The sequence below is a fragment of the Phocoena sinus genome, chromosome 3, assembly GCF_008692025.1.
Source record: "Phocoena sinus isolate mPhoSin1 chromosome 3, mPhoSin1.pri, whole genome shotgun sequence".
NCBI lineage: Eukaryota > Metazoa > Chordata > Mammalia > Artiodactyla > Phocoenidae > Phocoena > Phocoena sinus.
In genome coordinates, this window is record NC_045765.1 from 19,292,453 (window position 1) to 19,315,335 (window position 22,883).

The 22,883-nt window shown below is 55.2% G+C and overlaps 1 protein-coding gene across 6 annotated transcripts; it reads right to left on the minus strand.

Moving 5' to 3' along the window:
- Positions 1–183: 183 nt before the first annotated feature.
- Positions 184–18,523, minus strand: GRK6 (G protein-coupled receptor kinase 6). 6 transcript variants are annotated; one of them, XR_004349055.1, is made up of 17 exons: positions 17,996–18,227; positions 14,224–14,319; positions 13,175–13,287; positions 12,979–13,056; positions 12,521–12,621; positions 12,093–12,185; positions 11,924–11,987; positions 11,644–11,784; positions 11,167–11,357; positions 10,339–10,376; positions 10,158–10,247; positions 8,949–9,157; positions 8,721–8,858; positions 4,421–4,558; positions 4,204–4,338; positions 3,281–3,554; positions 184–1,186 (listed from the first exon to the last, which is right to left on the minus strand). XR_004349055.1 is itself a non-coding variant. In XM_032625603.1 (16 exons), the coding sequence occupies exons 1-16, from the start codon at positions 18,045–18,047 to the stop codon at positions 3,481–3,483; spliced, it is 1,749 nt and encodes a 582-aa protein (XP_032481494.1). In that variant the 5' UTR covers positions 18,048–18,227; the 3' UTR covers positions 2,395–3,480. The 6 variants fall into 6 exon arrangements, 4 of the variants coding, with proteins under 4 accessions (XP_032481494.1, XP_032481497.1, XP_032481493.1 ...); XR_004349056.1 differs by having other exon boundaries at positions 1,102–1,186; positions 3,281–4,011; XM_032625603.1 differs by lacking the exon at positions 184–1,186 and having other exon boundaries at positions 2,395–3,552.
- Positions 18,524–22,883: the final 4,360 nt, after the last annotated feature.

Consider the following 22,883-nt stretch of genomic DNA (forward strand, 5'->3'; position numbering starts at 1 on the left):
TGGTGGCTTCTCTTGCTGCGGAGCATGAGCTCTAGGCTCACGGGCTTCAGTAATTGTGGCACGCGGGCTCAGTAGTTGTAGCTTGCGGGCTCTAGAGCACAGGCTCAGTTGCTCTGCGGCATGTGGGGTCTTCCCAGACCAGGGCTCGAATCCATGTTTCCTGCATTGGTAGGCAGATTCTTAACCACTGCACCACCAGGGAAGCCCCTCCATATCCCTTTAACACTTTCTAAGTTAGCTATAGGACAGCTCTGTCACTTGCAACCAAAGATTCCTAACAGCCCAACCTGGGTCACATGCTCTGGGTGTATGTGTATGCAGGGGGTGCAAGCCCAGTCTCATATAAACCAAAAGGACTGAGGGGAGTCTACCCAAAGGAAACATGGGGTGCTTTTGTACATGCTAGGGAGACACCCTGACACAACCACCTACAACCCTTCAGGACTGCCCCACCCTCCAGATGAGACGCCGCATCTTAACACAGCTTTCAAAGCCCAGGATGGCAGAGTCTCACTGACCTCCGCTCCAGCCACTACCCCACGTTCAGCCATCCTAAACCACTAGAGGCTCTAGACCATCCGTCTCCTCCCCTGGGAACATCTGATTCTGTATCCTGGAGGGTACCACTTGACACCTTTGTGGCAAGGGGCCTCCCCTGTTTGGTGTTGGCCCCCAGTCCCAGCATCATCTCTGCTACAGTGCTGATCACACTGGGTCCCACTGTCCCCACGTCTGCTTGCCTACCAGACAGAGCTCGAAGCTGGCAGGGGCCTCATTTCCATCTGGGTCCCCCAGCTCTTACCATAGGGCTGGATGGAGGAGGTGAACTTGGGCAAGGCTTGTTAAGAAGTGAATTCTGGGAGTTTTCTCTGCCAAGCATCCACTGTGGTAAGAACTTTAGGGTGGGTTGAACCCTAGCCAAGAAGTTCCTACCTAGCCTAAGGGGAGTCTGGTGGGAGGTCTGGACCCACCCGGCTACCTGGCACTCATTTACCCTCGCACACCTGCCCAGAGCTGGGCTGTGGCTTCTGCACACTAATACCTATCTCCCCCCCACCACCCACAAGAAAGCCCGGAGCACCTCAGGCCCCAACCTCTCACCTCCAGCTTCTTCATCTTCAGCTGGCTTCCTCTCCAAACTGCAATGGCCACTCACCAGCTGGAAGACCTAGGTAAGGCCCTCTCCCTACCCCATTTCCCTCAAGTCAATAGAAGCAGCGGTGCGCACTCCACATACCAAGAGCTAGGCCGCCACCAGAGGCCCCTTCGAAGTTGGTACTTGGAACCTTGACTTGTCCTTAAGATAGCCATCAGCCTGACCCCCAGCACCCACATACCCCCAACAGGCAAGAGTCCTGCCAGTGACCCAGGGGCTCAAGGGGGTGACTGGCTACTTAGTTGGATTCTCATAGATGCCCAGTGAGGCGATGGGTATCACACCCAGCTTTCCAGACAAGTGGCCAGGCTGGTACTTGAACCCAGAGCTATCCAACTGCAAAGCTCATGTGGCCTCTGTGGCACTGGGTACCCAGCCCAGAGGCAAGGAACAAACACTTATGGTGGTTACGGAGCATCCCTGGGGGGCTGGGGCCACTGGGATGCTACAGACCAGGAAAAGACTTGTGAAGTCTGGGACAGACTTGTGGTCAACAGGCTGCCACTCCCAAGTCTCTGCACAGGTGGAATGCTCCCCAGCTTCCTCTGTCCCCCAGGTGAATGTCTCCTTCAAGACCTGGCTCAACTGCTACCTTCAGAGAATCTTCCCTGATGGCCACATGGCTGGTCTCCACCCACCTCTGCCACAGCCTAACTTCCAGCATCACCAATGTCTGTCTCTGCCCAGCCACATTTCCTGCTTCAAAGGCAAAGCAGAGGAATGGCTCTAACACATGTGTACTGGCCCTGGGCAAATCACACAGCAGGTGTCCAGGTAAGACAGACTGGGCAGGTGCTTCTAACTGGCAGGTGTCCAGGTAAGACAGACTGGGCAGGTGTTCCTAACAGCAGCTCCCACCTTACTCCCCAGGCCGCTCCAAACCCACGAGCGGCAGCCAGGCCACCTTGGCCTCGGAGGGGATACTGCCAGCTGAGCCCACCTCTCCAGCACAGGCCCACACCCTAGTGGTTCCAGAGCCAGACCCATACCTAGCGGGGACCCAAGGCTTCTTTTCTCAGGCCTCAACCTGCTGAGGAAGCTGCTGGGCCCAGAGGCCACCAAAGCCTGGCTGCCTGGAGAGGCTACACCAAGATCGGCCCTGGGGGCCCTTGGGCCTTGCTGGAAGGGCAGCCGCCACTATCCCCACTTCCAATCTCTTTCTACTTCCAGCAGGGCCAGGGAGGCAGGAAGACCCCTGGACCACCAGGGGGCAAGAAAGAGGCAGGCAGGGGCAGCTGGCCAGGTTTGTGCTCGGACTGTATTCACACAGAGACATGTGGCAGCTTATATTGGACAAAATGGGTAATAAAAATTGGCTTTAAATATGGAAAAACTGGGACCCTGTAATCCCACACTACCCTAACACTGGGACCAGGATGGCCATCACAGTCCGGGAGGGGCCAGGGCTGGGGCCTGGGCCAGGGCAGGCCCACAGCCTCGCCTGCCCCCTTCTCTCTCTCTCTCTCTCTCTCTCACACACACACACACACACACACACACACCCCACAGGCACACACTGGGAGGGGTGGATTATTGCTGGGCACATGTGTCTGTTATGAGGGGAGTCTGGAATGTTTGAGGGTTGGTCAGGGACACGCCCACCCCTACCCTTCCCCTGGCCTGGGCTGGGGTGTTTCTGCACGAGGTGTCTTCAGGACAGGGCCCAGCACAAGGGACAAGGTGACCTGGGAGCTGGAAGGCAGAGGCAGACCCATCTGGGACAGCTTGGGCAGTGGACTGAGGGGTCCCAGGGTCAGCCCAATCTCTGGTCACACTTTGGCACAGGCCTAGGGGACAGAGAGGTCCCAGATCCAGCTCTGACAGGTGCTGAGAAGGGACAGTATTGGGCCCCAGAGGTGGCGGCCTAAGCCCAGGGCGGCAGGGGCAGGCACGAGTCTCACTCGGAGGTCGGCGGTGGCAAGCACAGTGCTGGGGGCCCAGGGGCCTGGCCTGGCCCAACCTCGCCCGTCTGAGCTGGGCCTGAGGTGCCTGGAGTGTGGCAGCAGCCCCTCTGCCGGCTCCAGGGGGGGGGTCTTAAGAACGCTCTGGTTGCTATATACATTCGTACAAAGACATAAATACAGAAAGCCCCGAGCTCCACAGACAAGAGCTGAAGGGACGCACCTTTGTCCCAGGGACAGTCCAGGCCTTGCCAAACTCAGCCAGACCAGGGGCTGAGGGGCAGAGGGCACTGGGGACAGCTCCGGCTGTGTTCCCCAGGCCACAACTTGAGTGGACAATGGGGAAGACCACTGTGCAAAACTGTAAACAGCGCTTGGAGTAGCTGCTACCGCCAACCGCCCGGCGGGGCCTCAGGTTGGGGGCTAGAGGCGGGTGGGGAGCTCGAGGCGGGCGGGAAGCTCTTCCTCACTGTCGCTGCAGTTCCCACAGCAGTCCTGGAGGGCGGGGAAGACACGGAGGGAGAGAGGCAGAGCAGGCGCAGTTAGCTACCAGGGCTGTCACCTGGGCCGGCCCTGCCAGGGCAGACCAGGAGCTCCGTGCTCCAAGGAGGGGGCTCCCCACGAGGGGCCCAGAGCAGCAGCTCAGGCCAGACATGTGTGGACATCAGTGCAGAGGCTGCTGGCAACAGGCTGAAGTGAGGAGGACCAGGTGGATCCCAGGCTCTGCCAGGGTCCTCTCCCTGGGGCCGGTGGAGGCAGGGCATGGGGAAACAGATGGCTAAGCAAGGCTAGCAGCTTGCAGGTGCTGGGCACAGAAGCAGTGGGCAGGGGGAGGTAGGGAGCGGGCACCAGACTTCTTTCGCCCACATCTCGCCTCTGCCATGGATGGGCTGTCTGTGGCTCCCCAAGGCCGGGCAGCAAGGCCAACCCATGGGGAGCCCATACTGCTCACCTCTGGAAAGAGAAAAGAGGCCGTGAGCCCAGCCGGGGGTGGGGGACAGGCGGGAATGAGGCCAGAGACCCTGGGCACCGCTGACACGGCTGGAGGATGCCTACTCCCCGCGCATGCAGGCACCGGCTCTGCCTCCCACCCACCGTCCCCTGGAGCCAGGTGGGGGACCCAGGTAGGACACTGCTGGGGGTTACCTGGCGACTGAAGAGCCTCTGCAGCAGTCCCTTCTTTGGGGGTGCAGGCGGCTGGCCCTTCCAGTCCAGGTCTGGGGGAACCGAGCCATCCAGCCCGAAGACATTCAGCTCCTGGAAGCACTCGGTCTCCACCATCTGCCACAGAACAGGTAGCTATGAGTACTGACCCCAAGGGTGCCCCTCTGGAGCCCACCCCATCAGCTGGGCAGGTCCCCACCTCATTCTGCCAGGGGATGGACACACTGCCCGTGGCAAATTTCTGGTAGAAGTCCTGGTCAGTGGCTTCCAGCTCCACACCCTTAACTGTGGAGAACTGTTCGATATCCAGAACATCCTTGCAGTAAATGGCCTGGGGCTGGGGGGACAGAGACAGTGGTTAGACAGGAACACCACACACACCCCTCCTCGACAGGAGGGCAGTTCAACCCTGAGCTGGGGCTGGGTTTGCCCTGACCCTTGCAGCTTCCTGGTTTGCAGGTGCCCCCAGCGTTTACAGCAGCACTATTAACAATGGCCATGACATGGAAGCAATCTAAGTGTCCATCCACAGATGAGTGGGTGAGGAAGATGTGGCATATGTATATAAATAATGTATAGTGGAATATTACTCAGACGTAAAAAAAGAATGAAATAATGCCATTTGCAGCAACATGGATGGACACAGAGATTATCATACCAAGTGAAATAAGTCGTACAAAGACAAATATATTGGGCTTCCCTGGTGGCTCAGTGGTTGACAGTCTGCCTGCCGATGCAGGGGACACGGGTCTGTGCCCCGGTCCGGGAGGATCCCACGTGCCGCGGAGCGGCTGGGCCCGTGGGCCATGGCTGCTGAGCCTGCACGTCCGGAGCCTGTGCTCCGCAACGGGAGAGGCCACAGCAGTGAGAGGCCCGCGTACCGCCAAAAAAAAAAAAAAAAAAAAAAAAAAAAAAAAAAAAAAAAGACAAATATATTTAACATGACATCACTTATATGTGGAATCTAAAAAAATGATACAAATGAACTTATTTACAATCAGAAACAGACTCACAGACATAGAAAACAAACTCATGGTTATCAAAGAGGAAGGGGGGAGGATAAATAAGGAGTTTGGGATTAGCAGATATATTTTACAATATATAAAACAGATAAACATCACGGTCTTACTATATAGCGTGGGGAACCATATTCAATCCCTTGTAATAAACTACAATGGAAAAGAATCTGAAAAAGAATATGTATACACACACATATACACATATATACATCCGTACATATATATATCTGAATCACTTTGCTGTACACCAGAAACTAATACACAACATTGTAAATCTACTACACTTCCAAAACAAAACGAAACAAAACACAAGTGCCCCATGCACTTCCTGAGCATGGCAGTCCCTTCTCTCTGACGCCCAAGTTCCCCTCTAAACTGGGGCTCATTATCCCTCACTGCTCACTGCCTGACAAGGCTGCAGAGCTGACCCACGGTGGCCAAACAGCCCCCACAGTGCCATACGGAATCAGTAACAGGCACCCCCCTCCACCTGTATACAGCTGTCTAGGTGCAACTGGTGAGGGCAGCGTAGACTGACTCTCAGCTGGGTACTCCATGCAGGGCCTGGAGCTGATAGGTCCTCTGTCCTGGGATGTCCAATGGCATATTCCATCCCCTTCTGCTTCACAGCCAACCAAAGGATTAGAACATTCCTCCCACCTCTCTGTGCCCCCAGCCCTCTGCCAGGAGCCCACCTCACTCCAGAAGGCCACTTCTTTTTTCATCGTTACATTTTTTTCTAAGTCCTACTGTTAAGGATGTCAAAATATTATCATGTAAAATCATACAGCCACTTTTTGGAAAAGTCTGGCAGTTCCCCAAAAGGTTAAACATAGCGTTACCATATGAGCCAGCATTCAACTTCTAGGTGTATGTCCCAGAGAAATGAAAACATATGTCCCCACAAAAACTTGTATGTGAATGCTCAAAACAGCATTATTCATCATAGCCCCAAAGTGGAAACAACCCTAATGTCAATCAACTGATGAACAAAGTGTGTCATATTCATACAATGGAATATTATTCAGTCATAAAAAGGAATGCAGGACCAATAAATGCTACAACATTGGTGAACCCTGAAAACGGTATGCAAAGTGCAAAAAGCCAGTCACAAAGGACCATATATTATATAATCCCATTAATATGAAATGTCCAGAATAGGCAAATATAGAGAGACATAAAGTAGATTAGTAGGGATGTCCCTGGTGGCGCCGCAGTTAAGAATCTGCCTGCCAATGCAGGGGACACGGGCTCGAGCCCTGTTCTGGGAAGATCCCACATGCCGTGAAATAACTAAGCCCATGCACCACAACTACTGAGACTACACTCTAGAGTCCGTGAGCCACAACTACTGAAGCCTGCATGCCTAGAGCCTGTGCTCCGCAACAAGAGAAGCCACCGCAATGAGAAGCCCGTGCACCACATCAAAGAGTAGCCTCTGCTCGTCGCAACTAGAGGAAGCCCGCGCACAGCAACGCAGACACACACACACACACACACACACACACACACACACACACACACAAAAGGTTGATGAGTGGATGCCAAGGGCCAGGGGAGGGGAGAATGGGGAATGACTGCTAATGAGTATGGGGTACTTTGGGGGGAGGGGTGATGAAAACGTTCTAAAATTGATTGCGGTGATGGTTGCACAACCTGACTATGCTAAAAGCCATTTAATTATATCCTTTCAAGGAGTGAGTTGTATGGTATATGAACTCAATAAAGCTGTTAAAAACTATATCATCATCAAGCACATTTTTCATCTGCTGCTTCTAAAAAAAGTTAAACTCCAGGGCACTGATTTTCAAGGTTGGTATGCAGGGAAGGAGGAGTAAACTCGAGTGGCAGGGCCAGCCCTGAGGCAGGCTGCCGGAAGTCAGGCTCTCAGTTCAACTGCCCACACCAAGGCTAAAACCGTGGGTTGCTGGTGAGACCCACCTGCAAGATGCAGTTCTGCAGAGGCAGCAGCCCACTAGGTGGCCTCCCACTCCCGCTCCTGCTCCCCTGCTCTGTGGCCCACACCCCCACCTCACATCCTTGCTCCACGTTCCCTGCACATGCTCACGCCAGCTATACTGGCCTTCACTGCTGCTCCACCTCAAGGCTGGTCCCTGCTGCTCCACCTCAAGGCTGGTCCCTGCACTAGGATCTTAATGCCTGGCTGCTCCTTCTCCCTGGAGTACTCATGCTCCAATCCTGGTACAGCTCTGTGCTTCACGTATTGTAGGCTTCTACTTAACCAACAGCTCCTCAGAGACCATCCTGTCTAGAAATACTCCCACCCCCCCACCACTCTTTCTTCACTTACTGGTTTATTCTGCTGTGTCTTCCCACTAGAACATGAAGGGAGGACTGGGTCCTGTTGACTCTATTAATTCTGAGGTCTGGTACATATGGGCACTCAGAATATTTGTTGAATGTGTAAACAATCACGTGCATGGTGGACAGCCACCAACCTGGCCTGCCCATCACCTACCTTCCTCCCCCGTGTTCCTGGTATACTGTCAATCACAGGTCCCAGTCCTCTTACACATGAGAGGGGGGCAAGCACGTGATCTAACCTTGGCCAATCAGAACCTTCCCTATGACTTTATACAGAGAAGCCTGAATTCAGTGGGAGAACAGTCAACAGGCTGCAGCAGAGCCAAAAGATGGAGTCCTGACAACATGGTATGAAACCCTGACATTGGCCCTACTCTGGGACTTTCTGGCCAAATGAACCAATAAGCTCCATGTTGGGTGTAAGTTTGAGTTGGGCTTCTGCCACTTAGAATTTGATGACTCGAGGATGTTTCTGCCAGGAGGATGCCTGACCCACTGAGATGCTCAGTAAATGAGTGAGACTCTGCAGAGGGGAGTGTCCTACTCCCAGACAGGAGGTCAGTGTTGCCAGGTGTAGTGGGCAGCAGATATTTTGCCAGCCCAATGGCCCTTTCCCCTGCTGGCAAGGCATCTTAGTTTTCCTTTGGGAAACCGATCTCCCACCACTGGCAGTGGCTCAGGTGGGTATAGGATACAGATGTGTCTGCTGAGGGGCCTCTGGGCAATCAGGCAATGAGCATCAGCCTCAGGCCTTGTTTTTCCTTTTCGGACTTCTTTTGAAATTATTGGGCAAGAGGCACTCTCTGTCTTCTAGGGTGGCTGAGCTGTTAAGATGTAGGCCTGCCACACCCTGGGGACAGCTGCCTGAAAGAGAAGCCTGCACACTGACCAGTAGTGGTCAGAGAGAGGAAGACAGAATTCCTGCAACATTGTTGGAGCCCTGGATCGGGTGGGCCAAAAGCAAGGCCTCTCCCACAGCTTTTCATTTTTCTGAGCCCGGTGAATTCTGTTTTGTTGGTTAACACACTTGAGTTTTCTAACACTTGCAATGAGGGTGTCCCAACCAATCCTCCAAGAGCCCCCAACCTTTCCCACCTACCCCTGCCCCCCAGCCAGGGCTTGGCCCTGCCCTCGGCAGGAGTGGGCAGCACTCACATCAGGCTTGAAGGGTGGTTCTAGCATGCCGGCTCCCAGCCGCTTGAAGTTCAGCTTCTTGAAGAGGGGGTGCTCCTTCACCTCGCGGGCACCGCCCCCCCCACACCCCAGGCGCTCAGCAGGGTCCTTGCAGAGGAGCTACAGCAAGGCAGGGTGGTCAGGGTAGCCCCGGGAGAGGTGCCCCCAGCCCCAGCCCTGGCCAGTTGGGCCTCCTGCTGGCTGCTGTACCTGGGAACAGAGCGAGCGGGCCTGCGGAGAAAAGTGCTCCGAGTACTCCTCGGGCACCTCCTTTACCAGCCGCTCCACCTCCTCCCGCTTGATCTTCTTTTTTCTCTGCTGGAAGGGTGACTGGCCTGCGATCATCTCGTACAGGAGGCAGCCTAGCGCCCACCAGTCCGGGCTGAATGTGTACCGTTCGTTCTTCACCACCTCTGGGGCTGGGAGGGACAGCACAGGAGTTAAGACGGGGCAGGAGGCAGAATTGAGCCCCGGGGCCCCAGGAATGCCCAGCATGCATGTTAAGGTGGGGTAACCAGCTCAGACACCCACTGGCACCACCCAGGCAGGCACCATCAGCAGCCCGGTGGGGACTGAGGTGAGTTGGAGAGCACACATCCCATCAAAGTGCGCTGGTATGGCCCTGCAGGGGGCCACGTCTTCTGACTTTTCAAGAGAAGTCAGAAATCTGTATTTTTAACGTGAAGCTGTCTGGGTTATCAAATGTTGGCGATCAATTCAAATTGTTTGAAAAACAATTTGATTTAAACACAGATGGAGGCCAAATTAGGCCTAGTGTGGCTGCCAGTTTGCAACCTCTAGATTTAATATCAAAGAGAGGAAAGAAGACAGCAACTGATTTGCTGGATAGCTACTGCCTGCCAGGACAGGCAGGTAGGGATTTTTGCCTCTACTACCTCTTTTCATCTTCAAGGCAACCCTGGGAGTAGGTGATGATCACTTTACAGTCAGGGAAAGTGAGGCTGGGAGAAGCAGAATGTCCGGCCCGAGGACACGTAACAAGGAAGAGGTGGAGCCCATAGCTGGAGCTCTGTCGACTGTGTCACGTGGTCCCAAGGGGAATTTGGGGCCATATCTTGGCCTCCGCCACAGATGGGCACTCCCACTTCTAGCATGGGCAGGTCTCGGGAGTGGAGAGCCGGGGCCATGGAAACAGGTATGAGGCCCTTGTCTTTCACTGGTAGGCACCTGTAGGCCCGGCCAGTAGGAGTAGCTCAATGAATATGTAGTGAGTGAATGCTGTGGATTCACAGTGTGTGGGGCCCTGGCTGAGTCTTGGTCCCCTCATCTATAAAAGAAGAACATCAGCTCTTTCTATTCCCTGAGGTACAGGAGACTTCCCAACAGGGGTGGTGGGACTGGGCCCAAGACAGGGAGAGGACCCAGGAGGCTGGCGGGCCAGGGGGAAGGGAGACTCACCCATGTAGCCCACAGTGCCCACACGGCCTTTGATCGTCTGGCCCTCAGGTACGTGCACTGCCAGCCCCAGGTCGGAGATGCGGATGTGACCTGAATGTGGATGGAGAAGCAGGGAGGCCCGTTAGGCAGGTGGGCCAGACCTCCCCCATGCCTCTCCCACCCTTTGTGGCCCCTCACCCACCGTGGTCATCTAGTAGGATGTTCTCTGGCTTTAGGTCCCTGTGGGGAGAGAAGGGCAGGATCAGATGCTGCTCAGTTTGCCCAGCAGCCAGACAGGGCCACCCCCTCCTAGCTCGCTCACCCCCTAGGATGGGATGTGCAGCAAGGTGTGGGAGCCTTTTGTTGCCAGAAGACAGACAGCCCTGCCTTCCCTGGCAGCAGCCCCAACCTGAGGGAGCAGATGAAGGATCTATGCAGCCAGGACTCCTGGGACTCGCTAGGCAAGTGGAAGGCAGTTCCCACTCAGAGGGAAGCTTCCCAGACATCACCAGCAGCTTTGTTCACCTCTAGTGCTCTCCCTCCACTCTGGTGGCTAACTCTACCTTTTCCACCTGTCAAATGAGGCTACTCATCCATCTCCTCATGGAGCTGTTGTGAGGCTAAAATGAAATCATCACCAGTAATAGTAGTAAGAGGAGCTCTCCACTACCGAGTTCTATGTACTTTACAGCATTATCTCATTCATTCCCTACAACAACCTGAGAGGCAGGAGTTATATATAGTCTTTGCTTCCCAGGAAAGAAAATGGTGTTGTGAGCAGGGAGCTGAGTGGCCAAGGTCACAGAGTGAGAGAGGGGCGACAATGCCGGGATTCACAAATGGTCAACCAGACCCCAGAGCCTGGGTTCTGAGCCTCTCAAGTCTGCCTAGTGTGGGTGAGTGTGGAGCCCCCAGCCAGAGCCCAGACAGACTTGTGCCTGCAGTGACAGCCCCAGCACACCAACATCTCTCTGCAGCCTCCAACCAAGCCCAGTTGTGGCCCCTGGCCGGGAGGGCTACACCCCTGCACCTGTACACGATGCGTTCCCGGTGCAGGTCCTCCAGGCCGCAGCAGATCTCTGCCGCGTAGAAGACGGCCCGAGCCTCGGGGAAGCCAGCCTGGCCCATGTGGTAGATGTGGAACTTGAGGTCGCCTCCGTTCATCAGCGTCAGCACCAGGCACAGTGCGTCCTTGGTCTCATAGGCGTAGGCTAAGCTCACCTGTGACCAAGAGGGTCCGAGCCCTGAAGCAGGGGCCGTGGGCCACCTGGTGGGGGGGCTGGTGCCAGCCGCCCGAAAAATCCTTCTTAGTACCACTCCCTAGGGGCCCAGCCTGCTCCCTAGGCCAGGTGTCAATTCCCCAAACCCACCCTTCCCAGGCATCTCTGAGGACAAGGGAGGCAGTCGTGCCTAGAGGGGGCCTGTGGCAGGCAAGAGATCTTAGTCCAGCAAGTGGGGAGAGCAGGCGTGGCCAGGGGAAAGGGAAGGGTCTCCTGTCTGTACTTACTACAAACCTACTGTTCACTTTCTCCAGGATCTGCTTCTCATTGAGGGCCATGGCCTCCCCTTTCCGCTTCTTGATCCGCTTCTTCTCCAGCTTCTTGCAGGCGTACATCTTGCCTGTTGCCCGCACCTGGCAGGCACATACCTGTAGCCAGGGTAGATGGGGCAAATGGGGACCAGCTGTGCCCTTCCTGGGGGTACAGGGGCTCAAAGGGGGAAGGGGCTTGTCAGGGTCCACCCTACCCCACCTCTGCACTCTGCTGGGCTCTGGCCTGGCCACTCACCTCCCCAAAGCCACCTTTGCCCAGGACTCGGTACTGCCTGAAGGTGTTTTTGGTCACTGGCTGCCTGTGGACAAGGGGTTGGGGATCAAACACTAGCTGATCAGGGGCCTGACGCCCATGAGAGTCCCCACAACCTGGCCCAGCCCAGCCCAGCCTTCAAGGAGCTCACCTTTCCAGCCACTTCCACTGCAGGAAACGGTTGAAGTAGATGCTGTCGAGGTAGTCGGCAAAAGGGGCCACACTCAGGTACTCGTGGGTCAGCCTACCGAGAAGACCCAGCCCACTGGTCAGCCCCTGACACCCCAAGTTCTTGGCTTGATGGGCCAGGCCCCCTGTTATGTGTATGCTCAGCCTGAAACGCAGCATCCTCAGCCAACCCTCTTGCTAACCCACCTAGGTGGGAGACATGCATCCTGGCTGAAGCCCAAGATGCTACAGAGAGGGGAGGCAACCTGCCCAAGGTCACAGAGCTGGCGCAAGGCTGGGGTGAGGGGCTGAGCTCCCTCACCACCTGCTGAACTGTTCACAGCCTTCTGGGTCCACAGAAGCCCACCCGTCAGGACACGATTCTCAGCCTATGGGCAGGGAGAGGCTTACCGGGTGAGCTCCTGGAAGAGGTCTTTGTAGGGCCCCTGCTCCAGCCGCTGGGCACAGTTAGTCACCAGTTGCCGGGGGACCTCAGGGATGAGGTCGGGACCCTAGGGACAAGCAACAGACAGGTCAGTGCAAGGGTTCCCTTGGCCAGCCACCCACTCCCAGGGCAGAGATGGCAGAGACCTCGGGCCTGTGCTGGGGTGGCTATGGGCTGGAGGTGCGCCAGCCTGCCCAGTTGCTGAACTTGGTCTCTGCTGTTCCCCTTGAGGCAGGGTGAAGCAGAGCTGCTGGCAGGCTGCAGGGTCCAGAGCCCCAGCCCACCCTCCTGGGCTCCATGCCTGCAGTGCTGCCTGGTGAGCCTGGAGCAGCTCCAGGGCACTCTCTGCCTGAGCTGTGGTCAATCCTGTCCCCATCACTGAGCTCTACCCGCTGCCATCATCCCTCCATCAGTGCTCACTCACCGTGTGGCTCAGAAAATTCTGCATTAGCCGCCACCCACACTCCTTCCGCTTCTCATCAGGGGTCACTTCATAGTCAGCCTGCGGGGTGGGAGGCAGAGAAGCTTGGGGTTTGGGTACAGCAACAGGTGTGGGGAGATGGGGCATATGTGGCCCGGGACCTCTGCCCACCCTTGGTGTTGGGCTAGGCTGCACTCACCACCCCATCCAGGAAGGCAATGCAGCGGGTCAGCTCGGGCCTCGTGGCGCAGAACTCTCGGAACAGCAGGCGCCCGATGGGCTGCCGCTCGCACAGGCTGTGGTAGTCACGCTCTGCAGGCAGGGGTGGGAGCTGTTGGATTTCTGGACCTGGAGCCCACCGGCAGGGCACTCCTGTCCACACCACCAGGCCCAGGGCCCTAACAACAGCTTCCAGCCCTGCAGTATGGCAGCCATTGTCTCCTTTAGAACCCTCACCACAGCACTGAGGTGGCACTACTGTTACTGCCATCATAGCTTGGGACTCCGAGGCCCAGAGAGGATAAGTAATTAGCCCAAGGTCACACAGCCAGGAGTGTGGCTCCAGAGCCGGGGTCCTCACTTCCAGCCGCTGTCTCCGGGTTCACACCACTTGCATATGTCACAGTTGGGGTTGGGTGTGGTCTGTGAGGTTCCGGCCCGGCTTGGGCCCAGCCCACACCTGCTGACTGCCTGGCGAAAGTGTGGGAGGAAGCTGTGGCTTCCGGCGAGCTCGAGGCTAGGCCTCCTTCCCGACGGTGGAAGCAGCCATGGTGTACTCCTAGCCCACGTGCAGGCCTTCAGAGGGGGCCTGGCCCTTCTCGTTAAGGTTTTGCGGGGCACCCGCAGGGCCAGGCTGGGTGGGGCTGAGCACAGGCCTGGGGCTCCCCGGGCAGTCGGTGAGGGCTGACTCCAGCCCCTGAAGCACCCTCCGCTCCATCCTGCAAGCCCTGCTCGCCCAAGGCCTGGCCCTCCCTTCCGCTGCTTCCCTCAGATCGCCCCCAATCTGACCCCGTCCTCCTCCCCACGCCTACCCCAACCACCCGCTGCTGTCCTATGTGCTCTCTGCCCTCCACCCAGCCCAAGCCCAGGAACTGAAACTGGGTTGGTGGTGCGGCCTCAATTTCTCTGCTCCCCAAAACCCCCAACCCTGCCCCTCCACCCTGAGGCAAGGTCTTGGGGGAGGCCCCCTGGCACCAGCAGGACCCTCTCACCTCTTCACCCCAGCCCCCGTCTCTACCCAGGTCTCACCAAGGCTGAGCCGCAGCTCTTCGCACTGGCTGATATGAGGGAACTGCAGCATCTGACGCCATTTCTTGCTTTTGCCTTTGCGATTCCCGCCACCACCTGTGGAAGCAAACAGGTGCTGAGTCTCGAGTCCCGCCACTGCCGTGCCTCCCCTCCACCCTCAGTGCAATCCAGAGGCCTTCAGGGCCCAGCCTAGGCCCAGTCCACTCTGGGAGGCACCTCGGGCCTTCCTTCCGCATGCTGCAACATGCCCTCGCTGGGTTCCAGGACACACATGGGCCCCTAGGCCCACCTGCTAGGGGCTTCTGGGCTGGAAGAGCCAAAAGGGGCATGAGGCCAGCCACTGGGGGAGAGTGGGGTTTCCAGGTAGCTTTGGCAGGCCTCAGCTTCTTCCTACCAGGTAGGAGTTTCCCAGGTGAAGAAAGAGAAGGACACGATAGTGGTGGGAACTGTGTAAGTCAAGGCCCAGAAGGGAGATGTTCCAGGACATGTGGGACATGCCTGAGAGATACCAGAGGCAGAGGGCAGCCTGGGTCACCAGGTAGGCTCCAGGCCCCTATTACGAGGCCCTGCATCAGAGCTATCAGAGACACAAACAAAGTGGTGGCAGGAGGGTTGACACTCAGGATCCCTACCCCTGCTTTCCTGGTCCTGCTACCTGCCTCATTTTACCTAGCTGACCCCTAATCTGTAGCTGCTGAGACCAGGGTAGCAGCTCAAATGCCTACAGAGCCAGACAGGTACAGTAAATGTGGGCCAGATGGTAGACAACAGGGAGTGGTGAGGAGTGTGGGAACTGGACCCGGCAGGCCGCTTCAAACAGGGGCAGCTGCAGCACAACCACGGCTGACTGCTTGATTGTTACTGGGCAGGAATGCTGGCCCAGCGTGGCCAGCTCTTTTGACTTTTCAAAATCAGCTGAGACTCTGGACCGTTACATGAAATATTGGTTCCTATATTTTAAAAAAACCACTGCAGCCCAATAAATAAAATATGTTAGAGATCTAGCTAGATGTGGCCTGTGGGCCATGAGGTTGAATATGGTGGAAGGAGCCTGAGTCTTGGAATCTTACAGACCTGGGTTTGAATCTCCACTTTACACTTCAGGCCCATCACTTGCTCTCTAGGAACCTCAATTTCTCCATGTGTACTTCAGGTCCAGAGCCATCTCCAGAGGTATTGTGATGGTGACCAGGAAAGTCTGTGTCCAGTACCCAGTAGAGCTGTGGCAAGAGGTGGGTCCCAGCTCCAACAACTCAGTGGCAACCTCAGGCCACCACTATCCCTTGCCTGGCCTCAGTTTCCCCTATGGTTTACCCAGCCTTGTTTCCATCTGACCTGGCTGAAGGCAGGTGGTGCAGGAGGAGCCACCGTCTAGGGAGAGGGCAAGGCTGGGTCCTCCAATAGGCTCCCTGACCTAAGCTGCCTGGAAGAGGAAGTGTTGTAGGGTACCCATTGGGAAACCTGCTAGCAGCCCTCCTGCAGCCTGCACCCAGCATACCCCACAGTCATTGCTCCACTGTGAGTGAGCAACAGACCCCCACCCCCCAACCCAGGGCAAGGCCTCCCCAGAAGGGGAACTCCTCCCCCACCCCTCCATCCGCCTGCTACCCCCATCACTTACTTCCTCCTCTCCCTCCTCCCAGCCACATCAAGGCAGCAGCAGAGTCACATGCAAATATCCTGTCCTGGAACTGCCACCAGAGCCAGTGGGGCTCCTCCCCACCCCAGCCTGGTCCCCTCCCCGTGCCTCTGGGGGCCTGGGAAAGGAAGGAGGACTAAGTGAGGGTTCACACCTCCAGTGCTGTCCCACTTCATCCTCATAGCAATTCTTCCAGACCTGGCCCAATTTTATGAGAAAACTGAGGCCCTGAAATGAGGAGTCAATTGGTCCAAGATTATGAAGGCTGGAGGTCCCAGAGTCAGGACTTGAACCCAGCTCCCTAGGACCACAACCCAAGCTCTTCTCCCACCGCAAACATGCCTGGCATCAGGTGTCAACTGAATACATGCAATCCCAAATCACTCAGGGCCTCAGATCACTTGGGAAGCTGGCAAAGGCCTGGGGTCCAAGCTGTCAGCCAGCTCATGAAGGGATTCCAATGCACTCAATCTACAGACCAGGGTTCAAAACTCAGTGACAACTGGGATTTCCTTTAGGTTTCAGGTCCCACCCTCAACCATCCCACAAAAAGAGTTACTGAAGTTCAGAGAGAAGAGACTTGTCTAGAGCCACCCAGGTGAGAGGGACAGAGCCAGGTTGCAGTAAGGATTCTCCAGTGAAGGCATTGGTCTCAGTCTGGCCATAACCCCCTATGCCTCCTGAGGAAGCCTATCAGAAGGTGCCCACACTCTCTGGTCAGGCAAGGCAGTGTTCTCAGCAGGCCTGAGGCCTGAACTGGCTACAGCTCTAGGGAGGGAGGCCTGGCCAGGCTCTCCCCACCCCTCCTCCCTGGATGGCTGGATGACGAGGCAGAACAGAATCGGCAGATGCCCCCAGAGGCTGGGAGGAAGGCCCAGCCCCAGGACTCCATAACGGACAGGAGATAAGGAAGGCTCTGGGCACTGAGGACCCAGACTGCCATGCCCATTTCCAGGCAGCACTTCCCCAGGGTCAACATGCACTGGGCAGGCAGGGGGCACCAGATGCTGTGCCAGCTGGGGGTTCCTCTGGGTTTCCTACAGACTGCATTGGGGACATCCTGTGTCCTAGGCGTGAGTCAACCAGTCTCACTGTGTGTCCTTGGGGCTAGGCACTGATCTAAGCCTCAGTTTCCCACCTGTAAAATAGGTCAGAAAGGCGAAGCAGATGTCTTTTTCAGCCTGAAACCCCAGCAAAGAGTCCTGACCTCCCTGCCCTAGAGTTCCAAAAAGAAGTGTCTTCTCTGCTGGTCCCTGGCGCCCTGGACAGGACAGGGCACAGAGTAGGTGTTCGGTGATTATGCTACTGAGGTGAACAGTGGCAGGTGAGGGGCAGACTGACCGCAAGGCAATGAGGACCAAGTCTGGTCCCTATGCATCCCCAGGATCCTCATAGAGCAGGTGCCTGGTAATGCCTGAGGAGCTCAGCAATACTAGGTTCACAAGACAGGCTCCCTCTGCCAGGCCTTGCACTTAACAGTCCTACCAGCCTGGCATGCCTCCCTTCCTTCAAAACTCAGCTTCCAGTTTTTTCTGTGCCCATCTGCCCCGCTACTCCCGAGGGCAAAAACTGTGACCCATTCACCTCTGTCCCCAGTGTCCTGAGGCACCGAGCAAGTGGCAGTCATGCTGGTAGCATATATGACCAGCAGTTTCCCCACCTCGCAAAGGCTGTGCTACGGCAGAGCCTCGGTTAATTTATTTTCCAAACCTTTTACCCTGCACCAACTTTGTGCCGGCCCAGGCTGGGCGCCGGAGTCTGGGCCCGGGCACGTGGGGTGTGGGCTGCCCCTTTCCCTTCCTGGGGCATCTTCTTACCTCTCACCTGGGAGAGGGCTCGGAGAGGCCCTCCCGGGGCTGGGGTCCCACCCTTCCCTCTTCCTTCCTCTCTCCTCCTCTCACTCCCTCACCACGACCCCACCTCCTCGCCGCGCGGGCGGCGGCCTGACCCACCCCTTGCTGGGCTCTAGCTCCCGGGGGGCAGGTGCGGAGAAAGAGGACCACAGGCCGGAAGGGCTCGTGTCTGCGCGAGGTGCGGGGCACGGAGCGAGCTGCCCTAGGGGATCGGGAGGCTGAGGCACCCGGTCGAGCTCTGAGGCCGCGCGCCCGCGTTCTCCTCACCCAACAGCCTCACCTTCCCGGGCCTTGAGTAGCACCGTGTTCGCTACGATGTTCTCGAGCTCCATGGGCTGCGGCGCCCCCGGGCCCGCCGGGCCGCGCCACCGGCCGGGATTGCGCGAGGGAGCCGGGGCCGGATGGCGATCGGCGCGGCTCGGCTCGGCTCGGCTCGCAGTGACCGCGCCGCGGCCTCCCGGGCCTCCCCGGCCGCCGCAGCCCGCCGAGCACTCTGCGCCTCCTCCCGGGGGCCACCCCTGCGCCGGCACGCCCCGCCCCGGCCCGCCCTCTGTTTACTTTACTCAGCCAATAACCGGAAGAGCGCTCGCCGCGCCGTCTTCCCATTAGACAGCCTCTTCATCATCCCCCGCCCCCACAGCCAGGAATTCGTTCAAAGGAACAGGGGGGCGGGACTTAAAACGTCACCTCTTCCTGGTTGGTCTGCGGTGGGGTTCAGCCTCTACGTTCGAATTTCTGGGCCTTCGTAGGATACCAAACTGCCAATTAGGGCCGAGCCCTCCGCTGGGACAAAAGAGGTGGGTCCTCTGGGTCACGCCCCGGATCTCTGGTACTTGATTGGATGAAGGAAGCGTCAGTCATTCTCAGCTTTGCACCCTGATTGGGCCATTAGATGTGGGTGTGGGCCAGGTCCTTTTGGCTCGCCTTGGCTTGTCCAGGGTTTGTAGGGGATGCGCTTGGTATCTTGGGCCTCTTGCAGGCCAGCCTCAAGCAAGTTCGGGCCGTGTATCCAGCCGTATTCCTTTGGGCCGGCCTATTCTGGAGGGCGCACATCGTTAGCAGGGAGAGGCCCACAGGAGGGTCCGGCTTCCCGAGCTGCTCCCAGGCATCCAGGCCGGCCACCGCGGGCGCCCCAGCCCCGCCCCACCCCGCCCCCACAGCCGGATGTTGTGATTTCTCTCCACCCACACGGCCTTGTCCGCCCTCGGCGTCTGCTGCCTTATAAGGCAGCGCTACCACCCCAAGACGTAGGGAATGAGCTCACACCCATTATATAGGTGGGGAGCTGAGGTCCAGTGGAGGGCTGCGGGCCTAGGACTAGGGAGAAAACAACGCCGAAATTTTACAGCTAATCAACCTTCTAGCTAAACATCCTACTCCCTCCACCCTCACTTCACACACCAGGAAACAGAGGCTTGCCCAAACTTGCGGGTAAGGCAGAGTCCTATTCAACTAGGCTTCTCTGATTCCTATCCATTCATTCATCCAAAAATACTTTGTGCCAGGCACTGGGCCAGGTGCTAGGGAAAACAGTGGTGCCAGCAAGATAGTCAATCTCTCTGCCTACCTGCTAGAAGGGGGATAAATATGGTAATCCTATGTGTAAACAAATAAATGGTATGGTCTGAGGGAGTGACAAGTGCTATTAAGACATTAAGACAAAATAGGGGAAATGGTCTCAGGGTGTGACATTTGAGCAGATCCAACCACACAAAGATCTAGGGGAACAGTGTCAAGCAGAGGCAACAGCAAGTGCAAAGCTTTGAGCTAAGTTTGAGTAAGTTTGGCATGTTCAAGGAACAGGAAGAAGGCCTGTGTAGCTTCAGGGCCCAAAGTCTGAGATGAGTTGAAGGAGCAGGGATTCTAGGTAGATCCTGAAAGGCTTTGTAAACCACGGAGAGGAGTTTGTTTGTTTTTCTTAAATGAAATGTGGAGCCTTTGAAAGGATGATTTATACTTTATTTTTAGGCCATGTGGCATGTGGGATCTTAGTTCCCATCCAGGGATTGAACCCGCACCCCCTGCATTGGGAGCACGGAGTCTTAACCACTGGACCGCCAGGGAAGTTCCTGACTTATACTTTTAAAAGATCACTCTAGCTAGTAGACTTTCAGGGGGCCAAGAGTGGAAGCAGAGTGAGCAGTTGGGAGCCTACTGAATTTAAGGAGAGAGAGGATGGTTACTTGGACTAAGAAGGTGGCAGTGGACATGGAGAAAAGTGCATGGATCTAGGATACTTTGGGGAATAAAGAAAAGTACTTTGAAGGAAGGAAACCCAGTGGTCAGTAGGACAAAGGGCAGGTACCTCATCCAGTGAAGGGTGTTGTGTCTAAGTGAGACCTGAGAGTTAAGTGAGAATGTGCAGGTTTCAGAGGTAACTGGAGTGGGAGGGAAAGAGCCTCTGGCTAGAGGGCTAGCACATGTTCAGAGTTCTGTAGAAGAAGGTGGTTAAGGGCTCATGCATTTGGCACCTGAGGGCAGAGCATTGAACTAGATTTTCAGGTACACATTGGGGTGTGCATGGGGAGGCCTTGAAGAGGCCTGGATCAGGGAGGTCCTTGGAAGCTAGGTAAGGAGTCTGGACTTCATTTTGAGAGTAGTGGGGAGCTGTCCAGGGTGTGCTAAACCAGGGAGTAGTTTGATCATATTTGCTGACTCAGCCACACCGTGCTAGGGGTGAGGTGAAGGGTGGAGAGAGAGGGGCCTAGGCTGACTTGTAAACACCGATTGTTTTGATGCCCAGCATCTGAACACCCCTCCCCTTTGGGAGGAAGCCTATAAAATGCAGAGGCAGGCCCTGCTTTCCACTAGGGAAATCAGAGAGGAGGCAGAATTTCCTCTCTAAGGTCCCTGGTACCTGGAGCGTTTCCAATGTTTGCAAGCAGGTCTTTGAAATCCAAAGCAAATGATTAACATAAGACATCAGAGGACCATTTAGGGTTCATTATGGTGGCAGTGGAAGAAGAGGGGGAGGTGGTCGAGCCAGGCCCTTCCTGGGGTAGGGAAATTCAGCAAGCACCCAAGAGCATCCAATCAGTTCCTTGTCTGCCTAAGTTACCCAGAATCAGCTTCATTGTTTAGAGCCAAGTATCCTGAGTAAGACAGGTGGGAGGCCCTTTTAATAGGAATCACTGGAGAGAGGAATGATGCACTGTGCTGGGGCAGTGGCCAGTGGGTGCAGACAAATGGCCAGGTTGAGAGCTATCACAGAGCTCGAATGAATAAGACTTGGTGATTGATATGGGGTGAGGAGGGGATGGTATCACACACAACTCTTGGGTTCTGACTCTTCAACCCGTTCTCTAGCTATGACCAAAGTGATCCTTTTTAAAAGGGAAGTCTGCCACCATTCGTCTGACATATGCACTTCTAGGGTTTATCTTACAAATATAATTGGACTCAAGCAAAATAAGAAATGAATGTTCAAGGTTGTTCACTGCAGCATTGTCCAAAAACACCAAATGTACTAATTGTCCTTAATAGGGACTAGTTAAGTAAAATTTGGTCCTTTCCTGTACAGGAATACTATGTAGCTTTAAAAAAAAAACTGTTGGGGGTGCTCTTCATGTACTGATATAAACAATCTCCAAGATATATTGTTAAATAAAAAAAGTGGGACTTCTCTGGTGGTCCAGTGGCTAAGACTCCATGCTCCCAATGCAGGGGGCCTGGGTTCAATCCCTGGTCAGGGAACTAGATCCCGCATGCCTCAACTAAAAGATCCTGCATGCCGCAACTAAGACCTGGCACAGCCAAATAAATAAATTAAATAAATATTTTAAAAATCTTTAAAAAATTGAAAAAAGGAAAGTACAGAACAGTGGGTAGGATTTGCTAGTAGTTGTATACAAAAGGTCAGGATAGGCTAGGTTATGCTGCAGTAACAAACAATCCCCACATTTCAGTGACTTAAAGCAACAAAAGTTAACTTCTCAGGTACACCCTGTGTCCAGTGCAGGTTGTTGGGAAGTTGGGAGGCTCCACTAGGAGTAGTCACTCAGGGACCCAGGACACTAGAGACTCCCTGTCAATCTGAGCTTCTGCAATGTCAGGCAGTAAAAGGAAATGTGGGGAATCATATGATGGCCCTTAAAGCTTGCATCTGAAAGTGACACAAGTCACTTCTGCTCACATTTCATTGGTTAAGGCAACCACATGGCCACAACTAAGTTGAGAAGGGTGTGGAGGTCCGACACTACTGTGGGAGATTGTATTTTCCAAAGATGAATGTAGCAATACACTCCCATCCCACAGGCATTTCTGCAGTGTGACCTTGCCACCCACACAGCAAGAGGTGGGCTCTCATTTCCCTGTCCTTACTTCTGGCCTGGCTTTAGTGACTCTCGTCATCAGTAGAATATGGTGAAAAAAAAAAAAAAAAAAAAAGAATATGGTGGAAGTGATACACATGAGATCTGAGGCCAGGTCACAAAAAGCCATGGAGCCTGGGTTTCTTGCAATGCTTGTTCTCTCAGGATGTTCCTTCAGGCTCATCAGCTGTGCTGTGATGTGATAAGCCCACACTGAATAGATTGTTCACGTGTAGATTGGTCATTGCTCTGCTATGGTTGACAGTTCCAGCTGAGCCCAGCCTTCCAGTTGTCCCACCTAGAGCACAAGACAGTTGAGCAAAGAAGCCCCTGGGTGATTCCAGCTCCCGGGCATTCCCATCAGCCCCAGCTGAGGCCCCTGGCATTGTGGTGCAGACAGCCATCCCTGCTGTGTCCTGTCTGAATTCCCAACCTGCAAAATCCATCAGCCTAATAAGTTGGTGTTTTATGCCACTAAGTTGTGAGTGGTTTGCTACAGAGAAATAGATTCTGGAATAATGACTATACGCCTGGAAGGAGAATAGAATTGGAAATATTTAGTGAACAACACTAACTCCCACAGATGAATCTGCTTCTGTACGCATGGACCCCCCTCTGGAAGGCCACATGAGGTATGGGAACATTGGTTGCCTATAGGAAGGGGGAGTTAAGCGGCTGGGGACAGGGCTGGAGGGGGGCTTTTCATCTTATACCCTTTGTTTCGGTTTTTTGTTTTGTTTTGTTTTTTAAATGATTTGTATTTATTTATTTATTTTTATTTTTGGCTGTGTCAGGTCTTTGTTGTAGCATGCGGGATCTTTTTTCTGTTGTGGTGCGTGGGCTTCTCTCTAGTTGTGG

Bases quoted from the DNA above. Each gene is read 5' to 3' on its own strand.
- GRK6 (XM_032625602.1), bottom strand. From the start codon at position 15,872: ATGTGGCTGGGAGGAGGGAGAGGAGGAA. The intron at 13,057-13,174 runs GTGAGTGCAGCC...CCCACCCCGCAG, and splicing joins TTGCCTTCCTGGATGGGGTG to GCTGACTATGAAGTGACCCC. The intron at 10,377-11,166 runs GTGCAGGGGTGT...CTCTCCCCACAG, and splicing joins CGGGAACGCATCGTGTACAG to GGACCTAAAGCCAGAGAACA.